At 40.0% G+C, this 21,935-nt stretch overlaps 1 protein-coding gene across 2 annotated transcripts; it reads right to left on the reverse strand.

Moving 5' to 3' along the window:
• Positions 1 to 102: 102 nt before the first annotated feature.
• Positions 103 to 20,986, reverse strand: foxk2a (forkhead box K2a). 2 transcript variants are annotated; one of them, XM_053639504.1, is made up of 9 exons: positions 20,504 to 20,986; positions 19,026 to 19,220; positions 9,790 to 9,931; positions 6,713 to 6,859; positions 6,365 to 6,558; positions 6,056 to 6,252; positions 3,624 to 3,893; positions 3,329 to 3,529; positions 103 to 1,923 (listed from the first exon to the last, which is right to left on the reverse strand). In XM_053639504.1, exons 1-9 carry the CDS (start codon positions 20,788 to 20,790, stop codon positions 1,754 to 1,756), a joined length of 1,803 nt encoding a protein of 600 aa, XP_053495479.1. In that variant the 5' UTR covers positions 20,791 to 20,986; the 3' UTR covers positions 103 to 1,753. The 2 variants fall into 2 exon arrangements, with proteins under 2 accessions (XP_053495479.1, XP_053495478.1); XM_053639503.1 differs by having other exon boundaries at positions 103 to 1,926.
• Between the last annotated feature and the right edge of the window lie 949 nt (positions 20,987 to 21,935).

Below are 21,935 nucleotides of genomic sequence, written 5' to 3' on the forward strand. Positions count from 1 at the left end.
GTGTGCGACCGTCGGATGATCATGTGATCACACAGCGCCATCTACAGAAAACGTACACGAGTCATCTCCAGCATTTGTAGAAAACGACTGACACACACACAGTTCGAACAGAAATTATGGAGCTTTTAATTTATGTAAAAAATGCATTTCACCCACTGAAGCAGAACAACATCTACCACATAATTTTTTTTCTTGTGGAATACATCTCATTCGAGCCATCTCTTTCAGCTGTCCGAACAACGCAAAATAATAACGGGCAACTGTCAACTGTAACACAAAGTTAACACAGCCAAGGACATACTGAAAACATAAAAGGGTCGAGGGAGGAAAGGAAATAGCATTAAAGAGTTTTAAGTGCAGTGTGGTCCGAATCAAAGCAGATTCTTCTCAGTCTCCCCCCATCTCTTTTCCTTCTTGGTTCTTGTCTAAGGAACCAGCTCAGGTGCAGTATATGCTCTCTACACATCTTCATGCAAGCTCTGATGAAATATTTCAGTGAAATACAAATAGGAAATATAATTCCCTTATTTCGTAAGTTATCTGTTAAAATATGAAGAAAAAAAAAAAAAAGCTCTTGAGGAAGTGAGAAACATCATTTGGATTTGTTTCAACAGAAGTAACACAAGTCCTCTATTAATAGTGTTTTCTTTGAGGAAGCAATTACATTCACTTCTATAAATGTACGAGTCCATACGTTTAAAAAGTAAAAAGCGAGAAAAACGTGTGAGATAAATGCCATTGAACTCACTTTAGCACTGTTTTCGTTGTTAAATACCTGTGCCGCGGAGAACATAAATACAGACAAATTATATCCTAAGATACACATGTACAACAAATTACTGCATATCTACTAAGGACTGGATTAGGTAGGTCGACATTGAGCGAGGCTAGCTGCCATGATAGAGGAAAAAGCTCCTCATTCTACTTTTGCTGAAGAGAATCGCGTTTAAAGAATAGGGAAAAACCTCATTGAGTTGTGGCTGTGTGCAGGTTCACAGCTTTACAACCAACCTCTTTTTCTTTTCTTTGTTTTTTTTTTTTTTTTGTTTGCTATTTGGCAAGTTCTTATGTGACCTCTTTAAATTGAACCCATTTGCTCAGTATAATTATCAACTTGCTGGATACGAAGGACATGTGCCTATAATTTAGATCTACTGCATGTACAATATAAATCCATCAAAAGTTATGCTACGGTTAAGGAAAACCATAGATGACCAGCCTATATGGTGGAATTACCTGCATACACAGGAATGTTCGAATGTTACCTGTTGCTTCCTGAAATTTAAAACGGACTCGCTATGTTAGGCTGCCGGCTATTCGTCCAGAGAACGCAAAAAATCCATATCGCAATCTCTTCACCATTCTAAGTTCTGCCCAGAGGTAGAAGAGATGGGGGCATGGACCTTCCTGCTAAGTTTTGATCTAAAGTACATTTCGTAGCTTTAAGTACACTATATCAATATATGTATGCATATGTCAGTGAGTACTTAAATATTTTTGCTAAAAAGGTCTCCTGTCACTTTCTCGCTGTCCACTTCTAGTTGTCCTCCTCACAACCTCAGCACGTCTTTCTTCGACTTTGCACATCATGCACGTGTCTGTGCCATCTTTAAATCGTTCTACTCTCCTCCAATTTGCTTCTCACTTCCCAGTTTGGCACCTTAGACTGAACAAGAGATAACGTGGGTTTTATGGTGGGTGTGGTTTCAACTAAGAAGGGTCTGTGAGGTTAAAGGAAAGTGACGTGGCAGCTCTAATCGGTGGTGTCCCTCTCTGCTGCGGCGGGAACGGCCCCCGTGTCCCCTCCGTCATCAGCCTTGAGCCGTTTGGGGTCAGGCTGCTCGGACTGGTCGCCGTTCTGCCTTTTGGTGGGCAAAGACGCTGACGCAGAGGCGTGAGTGGCCAGCATGTGGAGAGGACTGGCTACTGGGCACAGAGGAAAACAAAACAAGACATAACACAAAACTTTTAAATGCTTTCAAATTTTTCTTCTTTTTTTTTTTTTTTTTAAACAAAAAAGTAACAAGTGTCCAAATTACTCTGAGGTGTTGTCAATACTGTCACATGTTGAAGAGGAAAAACAAATTCACCCTATAGTTCTAAAAACCATAGAGCTGCAGTAGTCAACTATGTAATTCATTAACTATTCTTGCTACTGGGTGTGTGTAATATGAATCCTTCCCCTGACTGCTCAGGCATATCCTCAGGCAACAGAAAAAGTTCAATTATTTGTCAGTGCTTGTAAAGATGAAACAAAGCACTATTTTTTTCTGTAACGGTTAAGCCAAAGGGCCTTGTAAAGAAAGAGCAGACAATCTGCGAAATCAGCCTACAATCTTGAATAAACGTGCATGATTTACATCATTTCAAACTTGCCCTGTTTTCAAATGTTAAAAGATGAATTTTACAATATAAGCTGGATTAAAGTTTTTAGAAACATTATCCCACGGCTAAGTTTTGTGAGACTTGTCAGACGCGTCTTCGCCTGAATTCTGAAAACAGCCCAAATGACGACCAAAATCAAGTTTTTTCTGCTAATAATGCAGTTTGACATGTCTATTTAAAGAAAACAAATACACTTTACCAAAACAATGTGGAAATTTTTATATTTCATTTTTTTTGGAACCATTCCTAGGCTGTCTGCCTGCAATGATCGTGCTGGGTAATGAGCCAGTTTAACAAAGAGACAGCAGTAAAAACAATCAGTCTGCCTACAGATGTCTGCTTTTCTCATGATTCGATCAAGATGTTATAGCTATGCGCCATAGTGAACCGATAATAAGCCTAATCAGTTCAGTTCGTTATCTGATACAGACAATGCCCCTGGGCTGTCACATCGTCATCAAAACAAAGATCGCTTACACACAAGGTACAGCTAGCAGTTTAAAAATGTTTAAATGGGCCAATAATAATGCATTAATAATAATAAATTTAGTCCAGAGAAGTGGTTGAATTAATCAGCAATTAGTTCTGCACTGCTGTAAAAGCAAACAGAGATCAGATGAGGGAAGAGATACGATGAGGTTCATGAGGTTTAAATGCCGCAAGTGATTTTTACCTCACGCCACTTTTGGGGGTAAACAATAAATTAATTTAAAATGATAAAACTTGTGGTTGAGATATATGAAAAAAAGTTGGTTCAGGATATTTCAGAACCTACATATAAAACAGAAAATCTCACCATATCACCAAAATTGGCCATGTACAAGGTTTTCCCAGCCACCACACATTTGACCTGATACCAAAATCCTCACGTCTTTTGTAGTGCTTCATGCTCAGAAGATTCCTTTGCAGCATGTGTGGAAAAGAAACACTGCAGGTTCCTTACCAGTGTTTGCTGATCCTTGGATTGCAGCCACCACATGTGTGCCGTTTTGTGTGATGGCCTTAACGGGAAGCTGATGCTGTCCCAAAGGTGCCTGCTGCACTATAGTAACTGTCTGTATGGGAGTGGCTGCAGAAGTCTGAAGGACACGAGTAGCTGCACCTATAGAGGCAGTTGTGATGGCAGGCACAGGTTCTACTTTCACTGGGGGGGGGGAAATAATAATAAAGTGGAATGAATGGTATTGTACAACGCCAATTTACATCAAATGTGATGTCAAAATTCGAGTGTTGCTCACCTTTGACCTCTTGGTGATCCCCATTCTCCAGTGGTTCTGTTTTGCACACAACTTGGTCTTCTGGTGTGCGCGCATTGGCTGTAGCGAAGCCCGTAACGGCAGTCACTGAGACTGCAGGGATCTGGTGCACCACATGGAGTGTCTGCATGATGGGCTGCTGGGAGGTGGAGGTGGTGACTGGTGTAGCCACGGCGTAGCTCATCGGTTTGAGGCTCTGTGGGAGCTGCCGCTGGACGGTGATCAGCACGGGTTGACTGGAGACTGGAGAACCTGTGAGAGAAGCAGCATTAACTTGAGCTCTATGGCAGTGGTGGGTAAGAATAAACTACTGTACAGGCTTCATTTGGAACAAAACTGCATAATATCATCCAACCACAAAGTCATGCATTACATCAAACGCTTTTCAACACCTGACATAGGCCAGTCATGATAATTACTTTATCGACTTACTGTACGATATATGGACATGGCCTCGATCATTTTTGCTGACCTTGATACTGCCCACTGTGATTACCTGCATGTTTGTTTACCTAAGAATGAATGTGACCAACATTTTAGCCACTCACACTGCTGCTGTCCTCTTGCCTGCTCTAGAGCTGTCAAATAAAAATTCGAACTTTGAATATTTGTTGAATTTAAGATTAAAAACGCAAAAATCGTGCATTCGAATTTAAATTGTGTTACAAGCGCTAGCACCGACTTTAATTAAAATATACTTTAAAAAAAAAAAAGATACTAAAAAGAGGTAATAGTTCTAGTGTTTCAAATAATCCAGTCATAGTCAATGTCGGAGATTGACCCGTTTAAGCTGCGTGAGCTGAAGAGTGAATGAACACCGGTAAACTGAAGCGCTTTACTAGCGGGTTAATTAACTTACCCAAATGCATCCTATACGAGATTAATCAAACATTTACACAACACAAAGCTAATATTACAATTTGCTTTTGCATAAAATGGACGCAAATGCACTTAAGTAATGCGCTAGGTAGAATCAGAATAATTCTCCACTTGAAGCGGTTTGTCACTACGTAACTGAATGTTAGTAAAAGGAGACGGCGGTGTTGTAATTTTATATCTTCAGTGAACGGAGGTGAGCCCAATCAGACAGGGTTTACAGGAAAATACTCGTGTCTTATTGGCTGACGGCTCTCAATTCTGCCAAATGCTAGCTCACACAGTCAGCGTGAGGGGAAAATGGATAGATGCCTTTTTTTTCCTTTTTTACACCAGTATAGGGGTTGAAACGGAAACACCAACATCCTCTGATGCTGAGCAGTAAAACAAGGTGTGTAAATGTCTATACGAGTTCCAGTTTACGTGAACATGATACGAGCAGAGCATAAGGAAAGATAATGTACTTTGCATGGCACTGTAGCAGCTAAACCCATACAGTGATAGCTTAGCTGTGCGTCCCCTTGGCTAGTGACACCAAACTAGTCTAGTTAGAAAAGTTTTATATTTTATCGGTCTGGAAGTCCTATAAAACAGTGACAACACCGGAGGCAAGTTTTATGATAAATCCAACTTATTCTGATCATGGACAACAAAACATAGGCTACTAGCTGAGCTGGAGAAAATGCATGGAGAAGAATCTGGGCTCAGCCCCGGATGATTAACAGTCCAGCTAACGCACCTAGCAGTCTACCCAGGGCACAATATTGTATTACAGTACTGTACTCACTGTAATATTTCAGGAGATCAGGTTTTCACAACAAACACATGTGAAAACTGGCTAAGATAATATTTAAATGTGTGACTATTTGGTCTAATTTTCGCATTTTCTCTTCAACTAAAATGCCGTTGACTAATATTCGATGCCATTTTAGTCCGAGTAAAACTGACTAAAATATATTTAGTCGATATGTTACATTTCTCCCTAGGTGTGAATAAGTGTGTGATGTCATCATGTGAACATTGTACAGTGGACTTGCATCTCACTCGCAGTGTATTCCCAGCTCATGCCTAGTGTTCCCATGACTGGCTCCTGACCACACTGACACTGACAAGGATAAAGCAGTTAATGAAGACGAATGATTGTTTCTATTACCTTTTACTGTTTCTTTTATTTGACCATGCCTACCTTCCTGTCAGTAAGTTCTCTCTTGCTACATCTTTATACGTGCCTTTATTGCTAGTCACTTTTACATGCGCGTTTAATAAACCGGCTCCTTATTTACCCAACATGTTCTTCCCAGAAAGCCTAGTCAAGATTAAAGTTAATAAAACTTTTCCAATTGGATTAGGAGAAACGTGTTGGCTTAAAGCAGACACGCCAAAATACATTATAGCCGGAAAAAGCTGATTAATCGGTTTTAAATATTTAACCGCAGTGACTTCAGACAGGTGTTCTCTGGCAGCCACACGTATTCCAAAATCCTTCAAATGCATAAAAAAATCCCCCAAACAATTTCTACTCATTGCTTCAGACTTACCTGATGTGTTCTGTGCAAAGCGAGCCTCTTGAATGACTGCTAGTTTGGGCTGAACTGCAGCAGCTGGAGCAGAGGCAGGGGAGGGCTCGGGGTCTGTGGGAACAGGAGAGCCTTCTCGCGACAAGCTGTCAGGAGTCTGTACGCCACTAGAGTGGGCTGACAGCGCCCCCGTGTGGTTAGGAGAGGCTGGAGCACTCCTGGAACAAACAAGGCTGGAACGTTTACAAAATGAAACACTTTCAAAATAAGAACTAAAACATCATTTATTTTAAGGCAAAGTGAGCTTCAGAGGCGTTTGGCTTTGAGTACCGGGAGGACTGTGGGCCGAGCGGGGTCCTGAAGCAGGGAACGCCACGAGGCCTTCTTTTACGGAAGGCCTGATCCATCAGCTTGCCCTCTGTGGAGGGGTCTATCCTCCAGAATGAACCTTTGCCAGGCTCTTCTTGGGATCTGGGCACTTTGATAAAGTAGCGGTTTAAGGACAGATTGTGGCGAATAGAATTCTGGGGGGGGGGGGGGGGGGGGGCAAAACAGGAGATGATTAATTTGTGACCTTATGCTCTATACAAGAGGTTATACAAAAAAAATAATGATAAAATTCAAATTTTAAAAACATACTTGAAACAGAAATTTCACAAAAACTCAGTAAATACTAACCTGCCAGCCCTTGTCTGCAGTTCTGTAGTATGGGTAGTTTTTAGTGATGTGGGTGTATATTCCATTCAGAGTGAGCTGTTTATCTGGAGCCATGGTAATTGCTTGGACAATCAGTTGTGCATATGAGTAGGGCGGTTTAGAGTCATCCTGTTGTACACACAAAATGAGGGATGAATCATATTTACACTTCCTCCACAGTAAATAAGTCACAAAGTCGTTTGCTCACGAAAGCAAAACGATAAAGCAGCACAAATTTATCATTTGCGGTGTCTCAAGGTGCCTATACAACGTGCTGCTGCAGAAACACTGCATCCTAATGCACACCATCACACCATGTGGTAAACTGCTTTCTAGTCTTTGATGAAACCAATGATGCAAGAGCAAATTTCATTATCATATTTTTCTATGAAAAAGGTAGAAATTGCATCAGAGCTCTGCAGAGCACACTAATACTGTAGATCTGTTTATGAAGAAGTATCCCGCAAGTTACGGCGGTGCGAGAAATTTTAGAAAGAATGAAAATTAATTTAAGGCAAATGTTCATCTGAATCCATACGAGGTAAAACCAGATGATGTTTAAATCAGTATCAGTAAATGGCTAAAGCTCCGGGGAACCTAAATCAGTCTTTGTATTAGACCGGGGTGGGCAATCTTATCCAGAAAGGACCGGTGTGGGTGCAGGTTTCCATTCCAACCAAGCGGATCCCATACCTGAATCTATTGAAAGCCAAGATCAACTGATTAAACAGGTGGAATCAGGTGTGCCTTCTGCTTGGGTGGAATGAAAACCTGCACCCACACCGGCCCTTTCCGGATAAGATTGCCCACCCCTGTATTAGGCCAACATCAGTCTTGTTCATTCACATTATACGCAATAATAAGTATGAATAACTGGTGCCTTTACAATGCCTCCAATTCTCCCTTTCAGTGTAAACTAGGTAATGCCCATCTTTGGTATAGCTACCCATCTATCATTCGATAGGAGGCTCTTAATTCAATACATCTGTGTATGAAACAATATGTTCTACAGGCTGCATAAAAAAAAAGGCAGACCATTTGTTATAATATACTGCTTATATGAAAAGAGATTAACATTTAAACTTTTAATCAAGCCCACACAAGCTCCTCTAAACGTCCTCTTTATCTTGGATCAGGAATGGCTACAGGGGTTTCTCCTAAGCATGCCGTTTCCATGAGCCACGCTAGTGTGCTGGCAAACTATTGTACTACAGTGAGAAAAACAGCAATGGCTACGGTCAATGCTGAATGTTTAAGGTCTGGTGTATGGGAGCATTTTGCACCCTGTCCGGGGTGTACCCCGCCTTGTGCCCGATGCTCCCTGGGATAGGCTCCAGGTTTCCCCGTGACCCTGAAGGAAGGGTAAGCGGTATAGAAGATGGATGGATGGATGGACGTATGGGAGCATTTTGGCAGCCTGATAAGTTACGACCCTCACGGGCAGTGATTGGTGAACCGGACCCTTACAGTCTGCAAATCTGCCAAATGTGTTATAAATATTAATACCTCAATCATACAGCTAATATGGCGTAAACACAAACTGCTCTCTGCTGCATTCAGGCAGCCCTTCCACACCGATTCAGTCCAGGCTATAGAAATCACCGTGGCGACTGGGAGGTTCATATTAGGTATGTGCATATTAGAGAACACACGATTCAAAAAGACATCAAGTGCTAGAGAGAGCTACGTGACTGACAGCACAGCTAGCTAACAGCAGAATAAGGAAAGCTTCAGAGACTCCACCCAGAGTCACATCAGAGAACACCAACCAGGTTTAGATTTGTACTGCTTCTGTTTCTTTATATGATGCGAAGGGTCTGAATGCATCGCACCAACACGGTCATTTTCGCTTATTGTACTTTTATAATGTTGAATGTTTTTAATCAGTTGAAAATGGCACATTCAGGCAAGGGCTTATAGTCTGATGTACATGCACAAATGGAATGAATTAGTTTCACCCCAACTTAGAGTTGCACCATGCTGGGAGTGTGCTCATTACAAGGAAGTGTGAAGTTTGGAGTCAATGGTATTAAGTTTATCATCAATAAAAGAGTCAGGGAGTGAAGGAACTTTGAACGAATCACCTCATTTCTCAGGAAACCTTATGTATTATAAACTGTGTATTTTCACCATCTCTATATTTATTACTGAAGCATGCAGATGTTATGCTCTGGATTAGCCAGTGACTATGTTTACATGGACAGCAGTAATCTAATTATTGACCTTATTCTGAATAAGGTCAATAATATTGACCTTATTAACAATAATAACAAAATTGTCTGAAGACAATATTGTGATTAAGGTGTTTACGAGTTGCTTTTAGAATATTCCTTTCATGTTCCCGGCTTACATGTTATAGAACATAGATCCATTAACGGCACACGTCATTACGTCCCCACGCCACACCGTCCGACGTTCCCTCCAGAATTTCACGTATCGACATACCGTTCGTCTTCGTTATGGTACCGTATACAGTTTTGGGTGTTTTATATTTAATTTTACGAAAGCTTCAAGTGCAGTTAATTATTTGTCATGCTATACGTGCAACAGCCGTGGCCTGCGTCCTTACCTACTATATAGTAGCTGAGATACATGTATTTCTCCCACTATATAGGCAAGTACGCGGTTTCGGACGCAGCCGTGCTCTCTTGTTTGCCGTCAAATGGTTGAGCACTGCCGTGTGTGTACATGTCCTGTCACAAAATGGGGTGAAAATTCCCACACGACATTAATAGAGTGATTAAGGTGTGTACATGTCTGTAATGCACATCGATAATGTAACTAAAACAGGAATACTCCACACGTCTTAATTCGATTTGTGTTTACTTCGAGTATGACTTTAGTTGGATTAAGGTCATCAATAATCGCTGTTTACATGGTAGTTTCTTAATCAGAGTATCGTCTTAATCTGGTTAATATCGGATTATTTTTGTCCATGTAAACGTACTGTGTGTGTGAGAGACATTATCCACAATGTGTGAGAGTCTAGTGATAATCATTTACTACTGGTCATACTTAAATCACATATTTATCTTGACTTTAGGGTTGAGTTGTCATACCTTCGGACTGTCTCCTCCAGAGGCTTCTTTGTCATTTTCAGACTGCGAGTTGTCCCCTATGAGTTCGGCAGTGAGCCCACGCCCTACTCTGTAACTGGATAGTCCTGCTCCTCGAGGACTGGATGGACATGAGTTCGCAGCACTTGGGAAACACAAAAAGAAGAGCGTTGCTAGGATGAAATTAATAACCAAAACTCACACAGTGAGCTGGAACATGACTTGCATTTTGTTTCTATATTTTGAATCCAAATTATGTAGGAGTCACAACACATTTAGCACATTTTCTTCCCTTATCACCATGTAGAAGCTATGCTGTTCCTAGAAGAGATCTTCAACACTTGGTTGCAAGTAATTTTGTATTAATATTAGCATCCTGAATTCACTGATGGTACAGCAGTCATCATCTGTTCCAGTCTGTTTTCATGTGCTGAAGACTGAACCAGATAAACAAATATGCTGTCCTGGATTTCCGCCTGAAAGCCTTGCTAACCAAGACAACGCGTCACCTTCATGTTGCATGATCAAGCTTTGTGCGACATGTTTTGAGGCAGATTGACGAGATTGGCAGACTTCAGAATTTCTCCTGCTCCTATCCACTCTATTTAGCTAGGCGATAATGATATGAATTAAACACATTAAATGGCATTTTCATGCTGTGTAATAAAGGCAGACCCACAGAAAAGGAATAACATTTTGCATGAATCCGTTTCGCCGACGGCATGGTGAATAGAAGCGCTCGTCTAAATGTGAATATATTCAAACGTGTAAATCAGGAGAACACATTGTTATTTTGATTCAAGTGTAAAATGTCAAATTGTTCCCAAGCCAGGTATTTTGGAAGCGGTCTGGCTTGTGACGCCACATTAAAAGGGAACAAATTTGAAAATACACTTATGCAGGTTTTGCATCTTAAAGCACAGCTATTGTGGTTTTGTTTTTAAGGACTCATACGATAGATTTACATGCAAATCAGTTTAATGTGCTCATAATTTAAACTGCAGCATTACCTTTTTCCCCCTCAGTATCATAAACGACTCGTTCAATGATCCGTTCTAAAGGATTCGTTCTAATCTCCTCCTTTCAGAAAGCATACTCTGCTCTGATTGGTCAGATGTCCCAGTCTGTTGTGATTGGTCTACCACTGTCAGCGTGTTTCGAAAAGTAACCGCCTACTACCATAACGAGTTTCAGCGCCGTCTGCTTGCGAGCAGCTGATGAAGACTAGAGGCGGGTTTTTGTTACAAACCTACATAGGTTAGTACAGGAAGTAATTCTGGAATTACTAACGACTCGTTTCAGCTGTTCAGAATCACTTCCTTCTTTTTGGGATTCAATAACTCCGTTCGTCCTGCGCTTTGATTTTTGAAACTTTTCAGACGTTTTTACATTCACAAACAGCTCTATAACACACTACATGAAAGGTAATATCTGAAAAACCATAATAGGTGCATTTTAATATACAGTATACTGGAGGGATGGTTCTTCATACAACAATCATTGCTAGCTTTTAATTTGGAATTGCGGTAAATTGTGCAAGGCTAACTTTAAGGCTAACTTAAAATAAGGAATAGCATAAGGAAAGATAATGTACTTTGTATGGACCTGTAGCAGCTAAACCCATACAATGATAGCTTAGCTGTGCCTCCCCTTGGCTAGCGACACCAAATTAGCCTTGCCAAGGCAAGTGTTATGATAGATCCAACTTTTTCTGATCATGTCTTACATTGACATGCGCTAAAACTACTGAAAGAACTATGAGTTTCATTTTGTAGTGTATTTTTGTAGATTTGATAGGTTTTGAAAGTAACTGAAAGTAAACTAATTAGTAATCTCATTACTTTTTACATGCAGTAATCAGTAATAGATTCCCTTTTTGTTTGAGCAACGTACCCAAACATGATCTTTAGTGTGTTGCTTGGCAACCATTCTACTAAAAGTTGCTGAAGATCTACGTTGATTAGCAGAAGAATGATTATTTATCATCAATATATTATGGCATTTTTTTGTTGCTGTGTGTTTACTTTAGGTATATGTAGTAACCATTTTATAAAAGCAATAAGCCCAGCGAAGACGTTGTTTACAGTGAGTTTAGAACAGCTAAGGGGGTTTTTAACAACACCCCTTATCTGTTCCAAAATCACTAAACCACGGCCTCGCGGGGCTTATTGCTTTATTAAAAATGCTTTTAATTTGTCATAGCCTCAGTCAATACAATATTGAAAATAACTGTATTACTCTTGTTTACAAATTACTTTTCCTAATCACATTACCTATTCGGTCAATTCCAGCACATATTTAGTCCTTCATATGCTTTCTATTTTCTCATGCAACATTTGCAAATGTTGATATCGGGGGAGTTGGGTCACAGGAAGCACTCGCTTGTTATTGTCTAGAATAGTACCACCATATTAAAGTCATATTAAATATCAGTGAAACTATAGCTGGGCCAGGGTATTTTAGGAAGGTCATTTGACCAAACTTCTTTGTCAAGCAGAACATAAAAACACACAGAGGAAAGACTATGGAAGAATAAACCTCAATATCATACAGCCGCACTTCTGTGTCTACGTGAAGTCTAATGCTTTATTAATGCTGTGGGACAACTAGCAATGGGCTCTACTTCACGCTGATAGTCGTTCACGTAACATCGGTAATGCGGCCAATTGGAATAGGTAAAGAAGCTAAAGCATGTCCATAACTACAGTATTGTAGTGCATTATTAATAGCTTAGCAATTCGAGAGCAGTAATAAAAGAACCTCTTTAAAATTACCTACGACCACATTGTTTGCAGAGCCATAGCTTGAGCTGGAATAGATTCAGCCGTCCCCAATGACACAGACAGTATCAATCAGTATTTAACACTAACGTAATGCTATTATTCTTCATTTAGCGGTGACTCAAACGTGGCCAAAAGGTATGCAACAGGTACGAAGCCTAAAGAGAGTCAAAAGTCCTTTTATGGTAAAAACCACACTTGAATTTATACTGGAGAGAGCCGTCATTCATGGTACATAAATCAACAGCACAAAGAAGAGAAAACACTCAAAAATCTATCAAATACATTACATTTCATTATCTATGAAAACCTCGAACAAGTCTACCGAGACTTGCGCTTAAACGGTGAAGATACTACAATAAAAAGTATGTAATCTACCGGGCTTCAAAGGGCATTTCGGAAGTGACTTCAGATAAAACAGGTGTGCTGCGTCCCAATTCACCTACTATCCGTCCAAAACAGTATACGAGAGTAGCATTATCGTGCCCCAAATAGTAGTATGTTGAAACGAGTGTCCCAAAAGGTACCCGGATGGTCAACTATTTCTGGTAGATTTTCAAAGTGTGGATCTGTGGACACTTTTTCAGCTGATATTACCCGCCGCCACTTTGTGACTGTTTGCTTTGTGACGCATTTTAGAGAGGTGTAAAAGAAACGATGAAGAATAAAATCAAGGTCATTTCAATTATATAGTACAAATTATATAAGGAATAATGAATGAAGAAAAGCTGAAAGGCAGTGTTTGTTTACTGTGACTGTAACTAGCCAACGACATGCTCTTCCGTTACATGATGTGAAGTATGTCCCAGTACTTCCATACTCTTGCTACACACTCAAAAGTATGTACTTTTTCTTCACAAAGAGTATATACTTTTAGTGCATAACAAAAGTAGGCGATTTGAGACAAATCTAAAGATTTCTTCATTTCAATTTCCATTTTGTCGATTGTAATAGGGGAGTGAGACGACTTATTATTGAAAAAAAAACAAAACAAAACAAAAAAAACAATAACTATCTGTACAGATTGTCTCAGATTTACAACTATATGATCGGTCTATCGCCACTTCGCCAGGTTGTGGATCACGTTTCTAGAATTTGATTAGTTACGGAGGTAACCAGTCCGACTACTGTCACGCAACCAGCATCAAATTTTTCTTAAAATCTGATAAACAATTGTCGTCATATAGTGCTGGGCAATCATGGGTGCAAAAACAGAATAGGGCTGAGCACACAACCTTGGGGAGATGCTGTACTTAAAACAAGTCCATGAGAAAGCTTATTGGCAATTTTCACCCTTTGAGGCTTGCTCACTAATAAGCATTGGGGGAATGATTATATTAAAAGCAAAGCTGCAATCTAATAAACTGCACCTTCTACAGATCTATTTTCCCTATAAGCAAACTGCAAGAGTGAAGCGGATGGAATTTGATGCAATCCAACACCAGTCCTTCCAAACATTTCAGCAGTACAGAAATATACAACTCTGCTATACGACTGGTGTTTTCTTGGGTAAGAAAACGGATACGTCCTAAATGTTCTCGGCACATAGTGGTGTTTAAATGATGTATTATAAATGTCCGTAGGAACAGCGGTAAGCTGTTCCGTGAGAAATTATGTCTAGTTGGACGGCTTCCCAGCTATCGTCCTGGAAAGAGCCTTCTGCCCTTCAAGCTCCTAGAACACTAGATTGGTTAATTTGCTGAAATCAGTGAAAGTAAAACAGCGGGATTTAGTATTCATAAAATCAGGCAGTGTGTCGTGAACTTCAACCAGCAGCTCTGGATTTAGGTTTATAAAGGGCTACCGTGATTAGAATTTTCCACATATGTTGACCTTGATAAAGCACTCTACACCAGGCATGCTCTCTAGATTAGAAAGTGATCATGCGAACTCTAAGCTTAGTTCGTATGTCCAAGTTAAGCCAAAGCGTTTGATTATGATATTGCTTGAATGTTTTCTGCAGAATGCATGCATCTATATATCTATATATCTATCTATATATCTATATCTATATCTATATATATCTATATCTAATATATATATATATATATATATATATCTTAGTCTTCTGATACCGAGTACAACATCAGATCTGTTTTTGGGTTTTATTAGATCTAGCCCTCTGAGTGTACACTGAAAAGAAAAACTGATGAGCGTTCAGATTTACTAAAAGATTTAAACGCTTTCTTAATATTATTAGAGCAACAGGCCAGGAAATTATTTCCTCTTGTTGGATGTTTAGCACGCTGAAAACACTTTGAGAATGCTGATTTAAATTTTTTTTTAAAAATTTAAATCGCAGACTATAATCAAAATCGAATCTGCATGAGAATTTTCATGTTTAAAGTACAAGATCAGGGTGTTATTGATGCTACTGAAGAGTCAGTATGAGGGTGAATATAAGCAGATGTTAAAAACACTACAGTGTCTATGTGGGTTTCCTCCCACATAGCCAGTAGGTGAACAGGCTACACCAAGTTCTCCATAGGGGTAAATGATGGCATCCCATCCAGGGTGTGTCCCTGCCTCCCAGTGTTCCTGGGATGGGCTCCAGATCACCTCAACCCTGACCAGGATAGCGTGGTTACTGAAGATGAATGACAGATATAACCACTTCCAGTGCTTTCTGTACAAACTATATGAAGTATTACACTGCATAATTAACCACTAATTAGTAATCCCACACTTTTTTTAAAATTCCATTTCTAAAACCTTCGATGAAAAAACAATTGCAAGGGAATCATTTCAGTACCGAATTCAGAAGTATTTTCCGAGCCTGTCCAGTTAGTAGTATGAAACAGAGGTAGTTATAATTAAAAAATGATAGCGTCCTGACATTTTGAATGGGTTTGAAGACATTTCTGAAAATATCTGAGATGCTGTCTTACAGTGACGTTGACTGATGAGAGGCTAGAATCATCTACATGCAGTCAGATAGCGTCCTAATCAACAGCCACTCACTGGGCAAAGACAACTGATTGCTCTAGTGAGCATTGACCATCACTGTCAGTCCAGAATACTCTGAACCAATCTTACGCCTGGAGAGGTTTAGACATGCCCTCATCATCATCATCATCATATAAGCAGTGAGGAGATTAGGAAATGAATAATAATGGAATAGTTCAAATGGGAAATAGTTAAAGATAGGGATGTCACGAGAACCGATACTTCGGTAACAAAATTCTTAAAACGTGACGGTACTTGTTTTTCTGCAGCACCGTTGGTAATGAAGGTACTGAGGTTGCAATTCTTCCGGAACTGAAGGGGGCAGCAAATACGCATAAGTGTTTTAGTCAGTCCACAAGTGGTAAAGAAGAAGAACGCCTACAAGCACACGGGAAAAACTACAGAAGATGGCGAAGTTTAGCTCCGCCCTGACTCGTTGAGAGAAAAGGTGGTAAGAGTCAAATATGGAAATACTTCGCATTCGAGGCGAATGACAAACATATAATTGATGCTCTGAAGCCGGTGTGCAACCGATGCGCGACCGATGCTATCGCTCATTTCAGACAAAGCAAGGAAACACCTGGAATTTGGCGAAGCACCTGAAAGACGGTCCTACATTATGTTTGTTTGAGGCAGCTGCATTGTTGCCGTGAAACCAGCTAACATTATGCTCCATGTAATGTTTGCGATAGCCAGTTATTTGTTAACGACGCTAACGCAATGTAATGTTATACACTACCTCCTAATGGTCCACCATGCATCGCCATTCAGCCCATCAGCAAAATGTAGCCTAATGTCACTAATAATTATTCAAATGTTCATGCTTTTAATAAATCTTTCTAGCCTGCCACCAGATCAGTGAATTTAACTAATGCTTGCATTCAGAGTATAAGGGGTGTGTGTGCGCGCGTGCTTAGGAGTGCACCTTAGCACTTGTGTTTTATTACTCATTGTCAGACAGTGTTTGATAACTAAAATATCCCTCTTGCTCTCTTTTTGCCAGTATTAGCCAGAGGAGGATGTCCTCCATGAGTTTTTAATTTTATTTTAACCACACCGTGGTATCGACTTTGGTATAGAGTACTTTTGGTGGTATCGGTACCGACTACTAGATTTTTGGTATCATGACATCCCTAGTTAAAGAAGTAAAAACGTGCTGGAAGATAAGGGATAGGGAGAAGCGAGAAGGTGAAAAAAAAAAAATGGGACATTAAAAAAAGAAACATAAGGAGTAATATTATAAGTAGTCAATTAGTGTGTCCATTTGAGATATAGAGTTTGACTCGCTCTATAATCCATATTTGTATTTTCCTATATTTTGTATCAGTAGATCTAATTATTATTGATCATTTCTTTTTAGAAATTCCATTTCATCAGCTTGCGCTTCACTATAAGAGCTATTTATGAAGATTGGTGGAAGCTTGGATGCTATTCAGCAATTTCAAGTGAACTAAAGTGATACACACAGTGTGGGAGCCAACCGTAATGATATGCTGCTGCTGCTGTCTAAAACTTAACAACTGTTTCATTTGTTAGTTTATTTAAAGTTGTTTTTTCATTTAGAAGGGCAACATGAACTTAAAGCCCATCCATCACTATTTTAAGAAATTTGACGACATGCCTCTAAGCTTTGCTGCTCTGACTTGTAGTTTTTGCCTTGTATTCGTTTTGCCAACCATACAACACATTATCATAGTTTTCACACACCCAGCTCCAAGAAATAAATAAATACATCAAATACACGTCAGTATGCAATTATTGTCTCATAACATGGTGTGAATGTGTACCATCACATGCCTTATCTTACACATTTACTGCTTTCTTCTAAATTGTGTTCTGATGTTTGTTTGCGAAATATGCCTGTTTTTTTTTTTTAAATGGATATTTGGCTGATTTATTTAGGGATTTATTCACAGCTTTAATGAAACCAGTTAGGGCTTAAAATAAAGCCTCCCATCTTGTGGAGGCTCTGTGACTTCACATGAACGTTCCTCCCTAATAAGAAACAGCTGCAAAGCCAACTGTCTAAATACTGGGACGATTGCATGAAACACACTTGAAATACGTTCCTGTTTACATCACCAACTCAACCTCGAGAACACCCTCACAGGCCGTGTCCAGGCTTCTGAATAAGGAAAAGGTCCTAGTGAAAGAAACTCTTATCGATGACTGTTCTCACTCCCAAAAACATACTCGGTGATGATTTCCCTCAAAATGCATCCTATTCTAACAGAGGTTCGAACATTGCTACCAAGAAAATCCTAGCTGTTGGATGCACGTGGGGGCATGAGCATGTCTGTGAACAAGGAGGTTCATTTTCTTTCTTTCTTTTTCTTTTTTTTTAAGATGTGTGCAACAGTAAAAACACAGTGAAGCAATAGTCCATTGTCTGCTACTTAATAATAAGAAGCTCCTCCATTTTTACCAAAGAACCCACAGTCCCATCTACTTTGTTTCTACAGGCTCACAAGACCAAGGCTCATGATTTCATAAGTCAAAGTTCACCTAGATTAAAAAAAAAAAAAAAGCCATGAAATAAAAGTAACTGCTACCAGAACAGCAAACAAGTCTCAAACAAGAGTTTTGTGTGATTGTCGTGGCCAAAAATGCTTTTTTTTGCTGTGGGATTTTTCAAAATTTGTCATTTCTGCTGAAAACTATTTGAATTGGTGAAGCGACAATTGCATGAAATTATCTTTTGCCGTGATGTTTGTTGGTAAATTACAGATTTAGCTGTACTCATGTTTGACACACGTGAATCGAAGAGGGCTTTGGCTGAACGGGTGTTGTGAGGATGTCACATGATGCATCTTGGCTCAAATCTGCGATAATTTTTTTCAAATTGCAAGCTCCTCCGAATATTACGGAATTTGCAAAATTGCGAAATCCTGGAGGGACTGGCAAACGGGCATCTTTCACAACTACGATCCTTTCCCGTTCAGTGAATGAGCTTTTCTACCAGGTGAATTTTATCCATGTTTGGGTCTTACTGCAGATTTATCCAAAAAACAAACAAACAAAAAGCAGAAAAGCATCATTTTCAGGTGTTTCCAAAATCACTGTAGCTAGGGGTCCAAAAATCATAAATGCTACAGCGTTTGTTTACGCGTTTGCCACTGGTCACGTAAGCTTTAAGCTAATAAAATCAACCCATGGGTAAGCAATCATTTAATAGCAACGCTCAGAATCACACAGGTATCTTAGTGTCCAAAAATGTACAAACACATCCAGAATTCTATTTGCTCATCAAAACACATTAAAAAAAGCAAAACGGTTAAATTAGTAGACACATTCTGTTAACTTGCTAGAAGGCTGCAGACAGGTTTGAAATCTTTCTCTCTGATCAGAATAATTCGACCAACAAACCTTTCGGGGCATCAACAGCTCTTGCAAAAGAACACAATAACATACAAAATACCAGGAGTTTATCCAGCACGCTGCATGTCATTCTTCCTTATGAGCACCAATGCACATGAATAGCTGTTGAATATGAATATGAAGATGACGGTGTACCTGATTGTCCCTGTGGGAGAGGGAAGAGGACTCATCAGGTGGGCAATGTTATCTGGAATGTTGATGGTCAGGGGCGAGATCTGAGGCTGGACGGCTTTCACGGGGGACTCTGGGGTGTTCCTCTTATCCTTCTTGTTGCTGGCCAGGGCGGTGAATGTGATCTTGATGTTTGTGCTGGGGAAGCGAAATGTGCACCTTTAAAAGAAAGAGGATGACATTCATGGGACATTTAGACATGGTCTCTTAAGATACTTGCAACAAACAGCCTATTTTGCACCTACACAATCAAAACCCTTAATCTAAAATAAAAATAAATTAAGCTTAACCTTTTGTATTAGCAAGACTCAAGGTAGCAGACGTAAACAAGGCACAGGCCCAATTACCAGGCAGTAACAGAACCCACAAGCATCTGTAGTTTATATATGGGTACCAGCCTGACCAGCTTACATAAGACATACTCCTTTTTATTTTTATTAACACACAGATATATTTGAAGCACTGCTAAACTTTTAAAGACCAAGCTGAGACTAGCGTGAACTTGAGGACATTTAATCTGCTTCGTGCAATTCATAAAATAAAATATATATATATATATATATCTGGACTAAATAACATTTTATTAATAGTTATACTCTTGTGGCTCACAACCTGCAACAAGGCTTTACACAACTATCAACATTTCAAATCATATAAACGATGAAATCTTTCAACTGTGCAAATCCTGTGGCTTCCCAAAAAACTTTAAACCAGGACCAACTTTCGAAGGTTGAAATAAAAAGCACCATTTGAATGGATTTGTGAAAAACCTGATCTTAGCTCAAAACCAAAAAAATAAAATAAACAAACTCAGCTCTTTATTCTTACAAGTCACAATTTTAAAGCAGTGTAACAAGCAATGCTTTGGTAGTATGGATACACAAAGTCCTGCTGTTGAGTCAGGGTTACAAGCATTAATCACAAACCCCCTTTTCCAGCACAATTACACACAAAACAAAAGGAGTGAAGTTTTAATAATAATAGCACTGCATTTGCTCATATAATCATATAATGTGAAGGAATCAGGGATTGAATCACAGCGCACAGATGAGGAGCTGAAAGGGTTAAAGGACAGGATGTTGCCCTGTAGCTAATCACTTTGAGTCGTTCTACTTTAAATACCTGATTAGCTACACTATGTATATCGCTAAAGAAAAGAAAAAAAACGTCTGTCTTGGAATATGTATACTGTACTGAGGGATGTGTGCTGTAGAAATTTGGTGTGAAGGAGAGATAATGAAGGGGGCAAGTGAACGTTAGCCGACATGCTAGTAACGCTGTGCGGCTTAGCAGGAAACATGAGAGACGTGTGTTGGTCCAAACAGACACGTGCTGCCGCGCAAAACAAAACAAAAACCCGCGGGTCAACCGCGTTAAATGCGTTTAGCCGTGCAATTCGGTTGATTTCAATCTACTGCAGTGATGCACTTTGGTGGTCTTACACTCGGGGAAGCTGGAGAGGAGGAGCCCCGCGTCTCTGAAATACCCCGTCCACGAACACCCCGTTTTTGCCGAGGCACCGCAGGTAGAAGTCTCCGCCGCCGGCGCCGTCCTCACCCGCCGTGAAGATCTCGAGGTGCCTACGGGAGATGAAGCTCGAGTGGCCCATGCTCACGTCCACCGAGCCCTGCGACGAGTTGCGGCCGATGGTCACCGAGCGCTTCTTCATCAGGTACTCAAATTCTCGGCCCTCGAGCCGGGCCACTGCCGACCCCGACGTCCCCGCCATCTTTTTTTTCTTGGCAATAAGTCTTTTGACGTTGATTTAAAATGACGAGGCTTTTCACTGGGGTGGTCTTGTTGACTTTTGTGATGGGTGTACAAATTTGGAAAAAATTTGGCTTGGGGGCAATCAAATCGGAGGATGGATATAAAACCGGAGGAGCGTGCCAGTGCGGGGACAGCGGCTCCAACCCACCGCCGCAACAGAGAGAAAGAGGACAGCATAAAACGGAACCAAACAAACAATGAGGGCTGGGCTAACAGTGACCGACAGCGCGGCGGGCCAATCAGGTTCTAGATGATGTAGGCGACACGGGTTTTCATCGGTTAGAGCCAGAACAGTGAGAGTGTGTGTAATGTGTGGGGTTTGGTTGCACCACGAGCCTGACACGCATGTTAATAGTGTGCTGGAGGAGACGGATTGGTGAGAATCAGCTTCAATATATTGAGAAGCCGTTCACTTTCATCAAATAAATCTGGACTAAACGACGACCAGGGTATAATGATGCGGGTATTAAACAATAATAATAATGTCACACATTGTGAAGAGATTCTTGTCATGATTGCTCAAATACATTACTAACGTTCATTCTGATCCTTGAGCTGCAGTTTCCCGTGTATTATAAAACAATTTTACTGAGAATGAACTAAATGACACACATTGTCACCCGAAGAGAATATTTTTGTGCTAAAAGCATCTTTTAGCCGTTTTCATCATTGTACAAAATCTCACTGTTCACAATTATAACGTCAGACATGGTACTGGTTTAGTAATTAACTACATAGAAAACACAACAAATTCCAGAATGTTTTGGTTTATGGAGGAAAAAAAAAACAAAAACCCGACCTTTTGTCTGCATTGCTAATCAGTAACATTATTTCAGACAGGGATGTGCATCTCTGAAGTGGAAAACATACCACCTCTAATATCCATGCTTTTATCAGATCCTCAAATTAATCTGTTATATGAAGTTGACTCGAATGGTTTAACACAACCTCATTTTGTAATTAGTGACTAACCTAGTAATAAAAAAAGAAGCAAAAAAAAACAAACAAAGAAAGATATTTCAGTAGACAGATATACTGTCAGTAATGTTTTGAAGTAGCTACTGGTGTTAGTAAGCACGTTACGTCATTTGATGGACGTGGCAA

This window comes from Ictalurus furcatus, chromosome 13, assembly GCF_023375685.1.
Source record: "Ictalurus furcatus strain D&B chromosome 13, Billie_1.0, whole genome shotgun sequence".
Taxonomy (NCBI): Eukaryota; Metazoa; Chordata; class Actinopteri; order Siluriformes; family Ictaluridae; genus Ictalurus; species Ictalurus furcatus.

What these genes read in the sequence shown, in the direction of transcription:
- foxk2a (XM_053639503.1), bottom strand. Translation starts at nt 20,790, where the DNA reads ATGGCGGGGACGTCGGGGTCGGCAGTGGCCCGGCTCGAGGGCCGAGAA. An exon ending in TCTCCCACAGGGACAATCAG is followed by an intron (nt 9,932 to 19,025) that starts GTACACCGTCAT and finishes GTGTTTCCCAAG; the next exon opens with TGCTGCGAACTCATGTCCAT. An exon ending in GGATCACCAAGAGGTCAAAG is followed by an intron (nt 3,530 to 3,623) that starts GTGAGCAACACT and finishes CCCCCCCCCCAG; the next exon opens with TGAAAGTAGAACCTGTGCCT.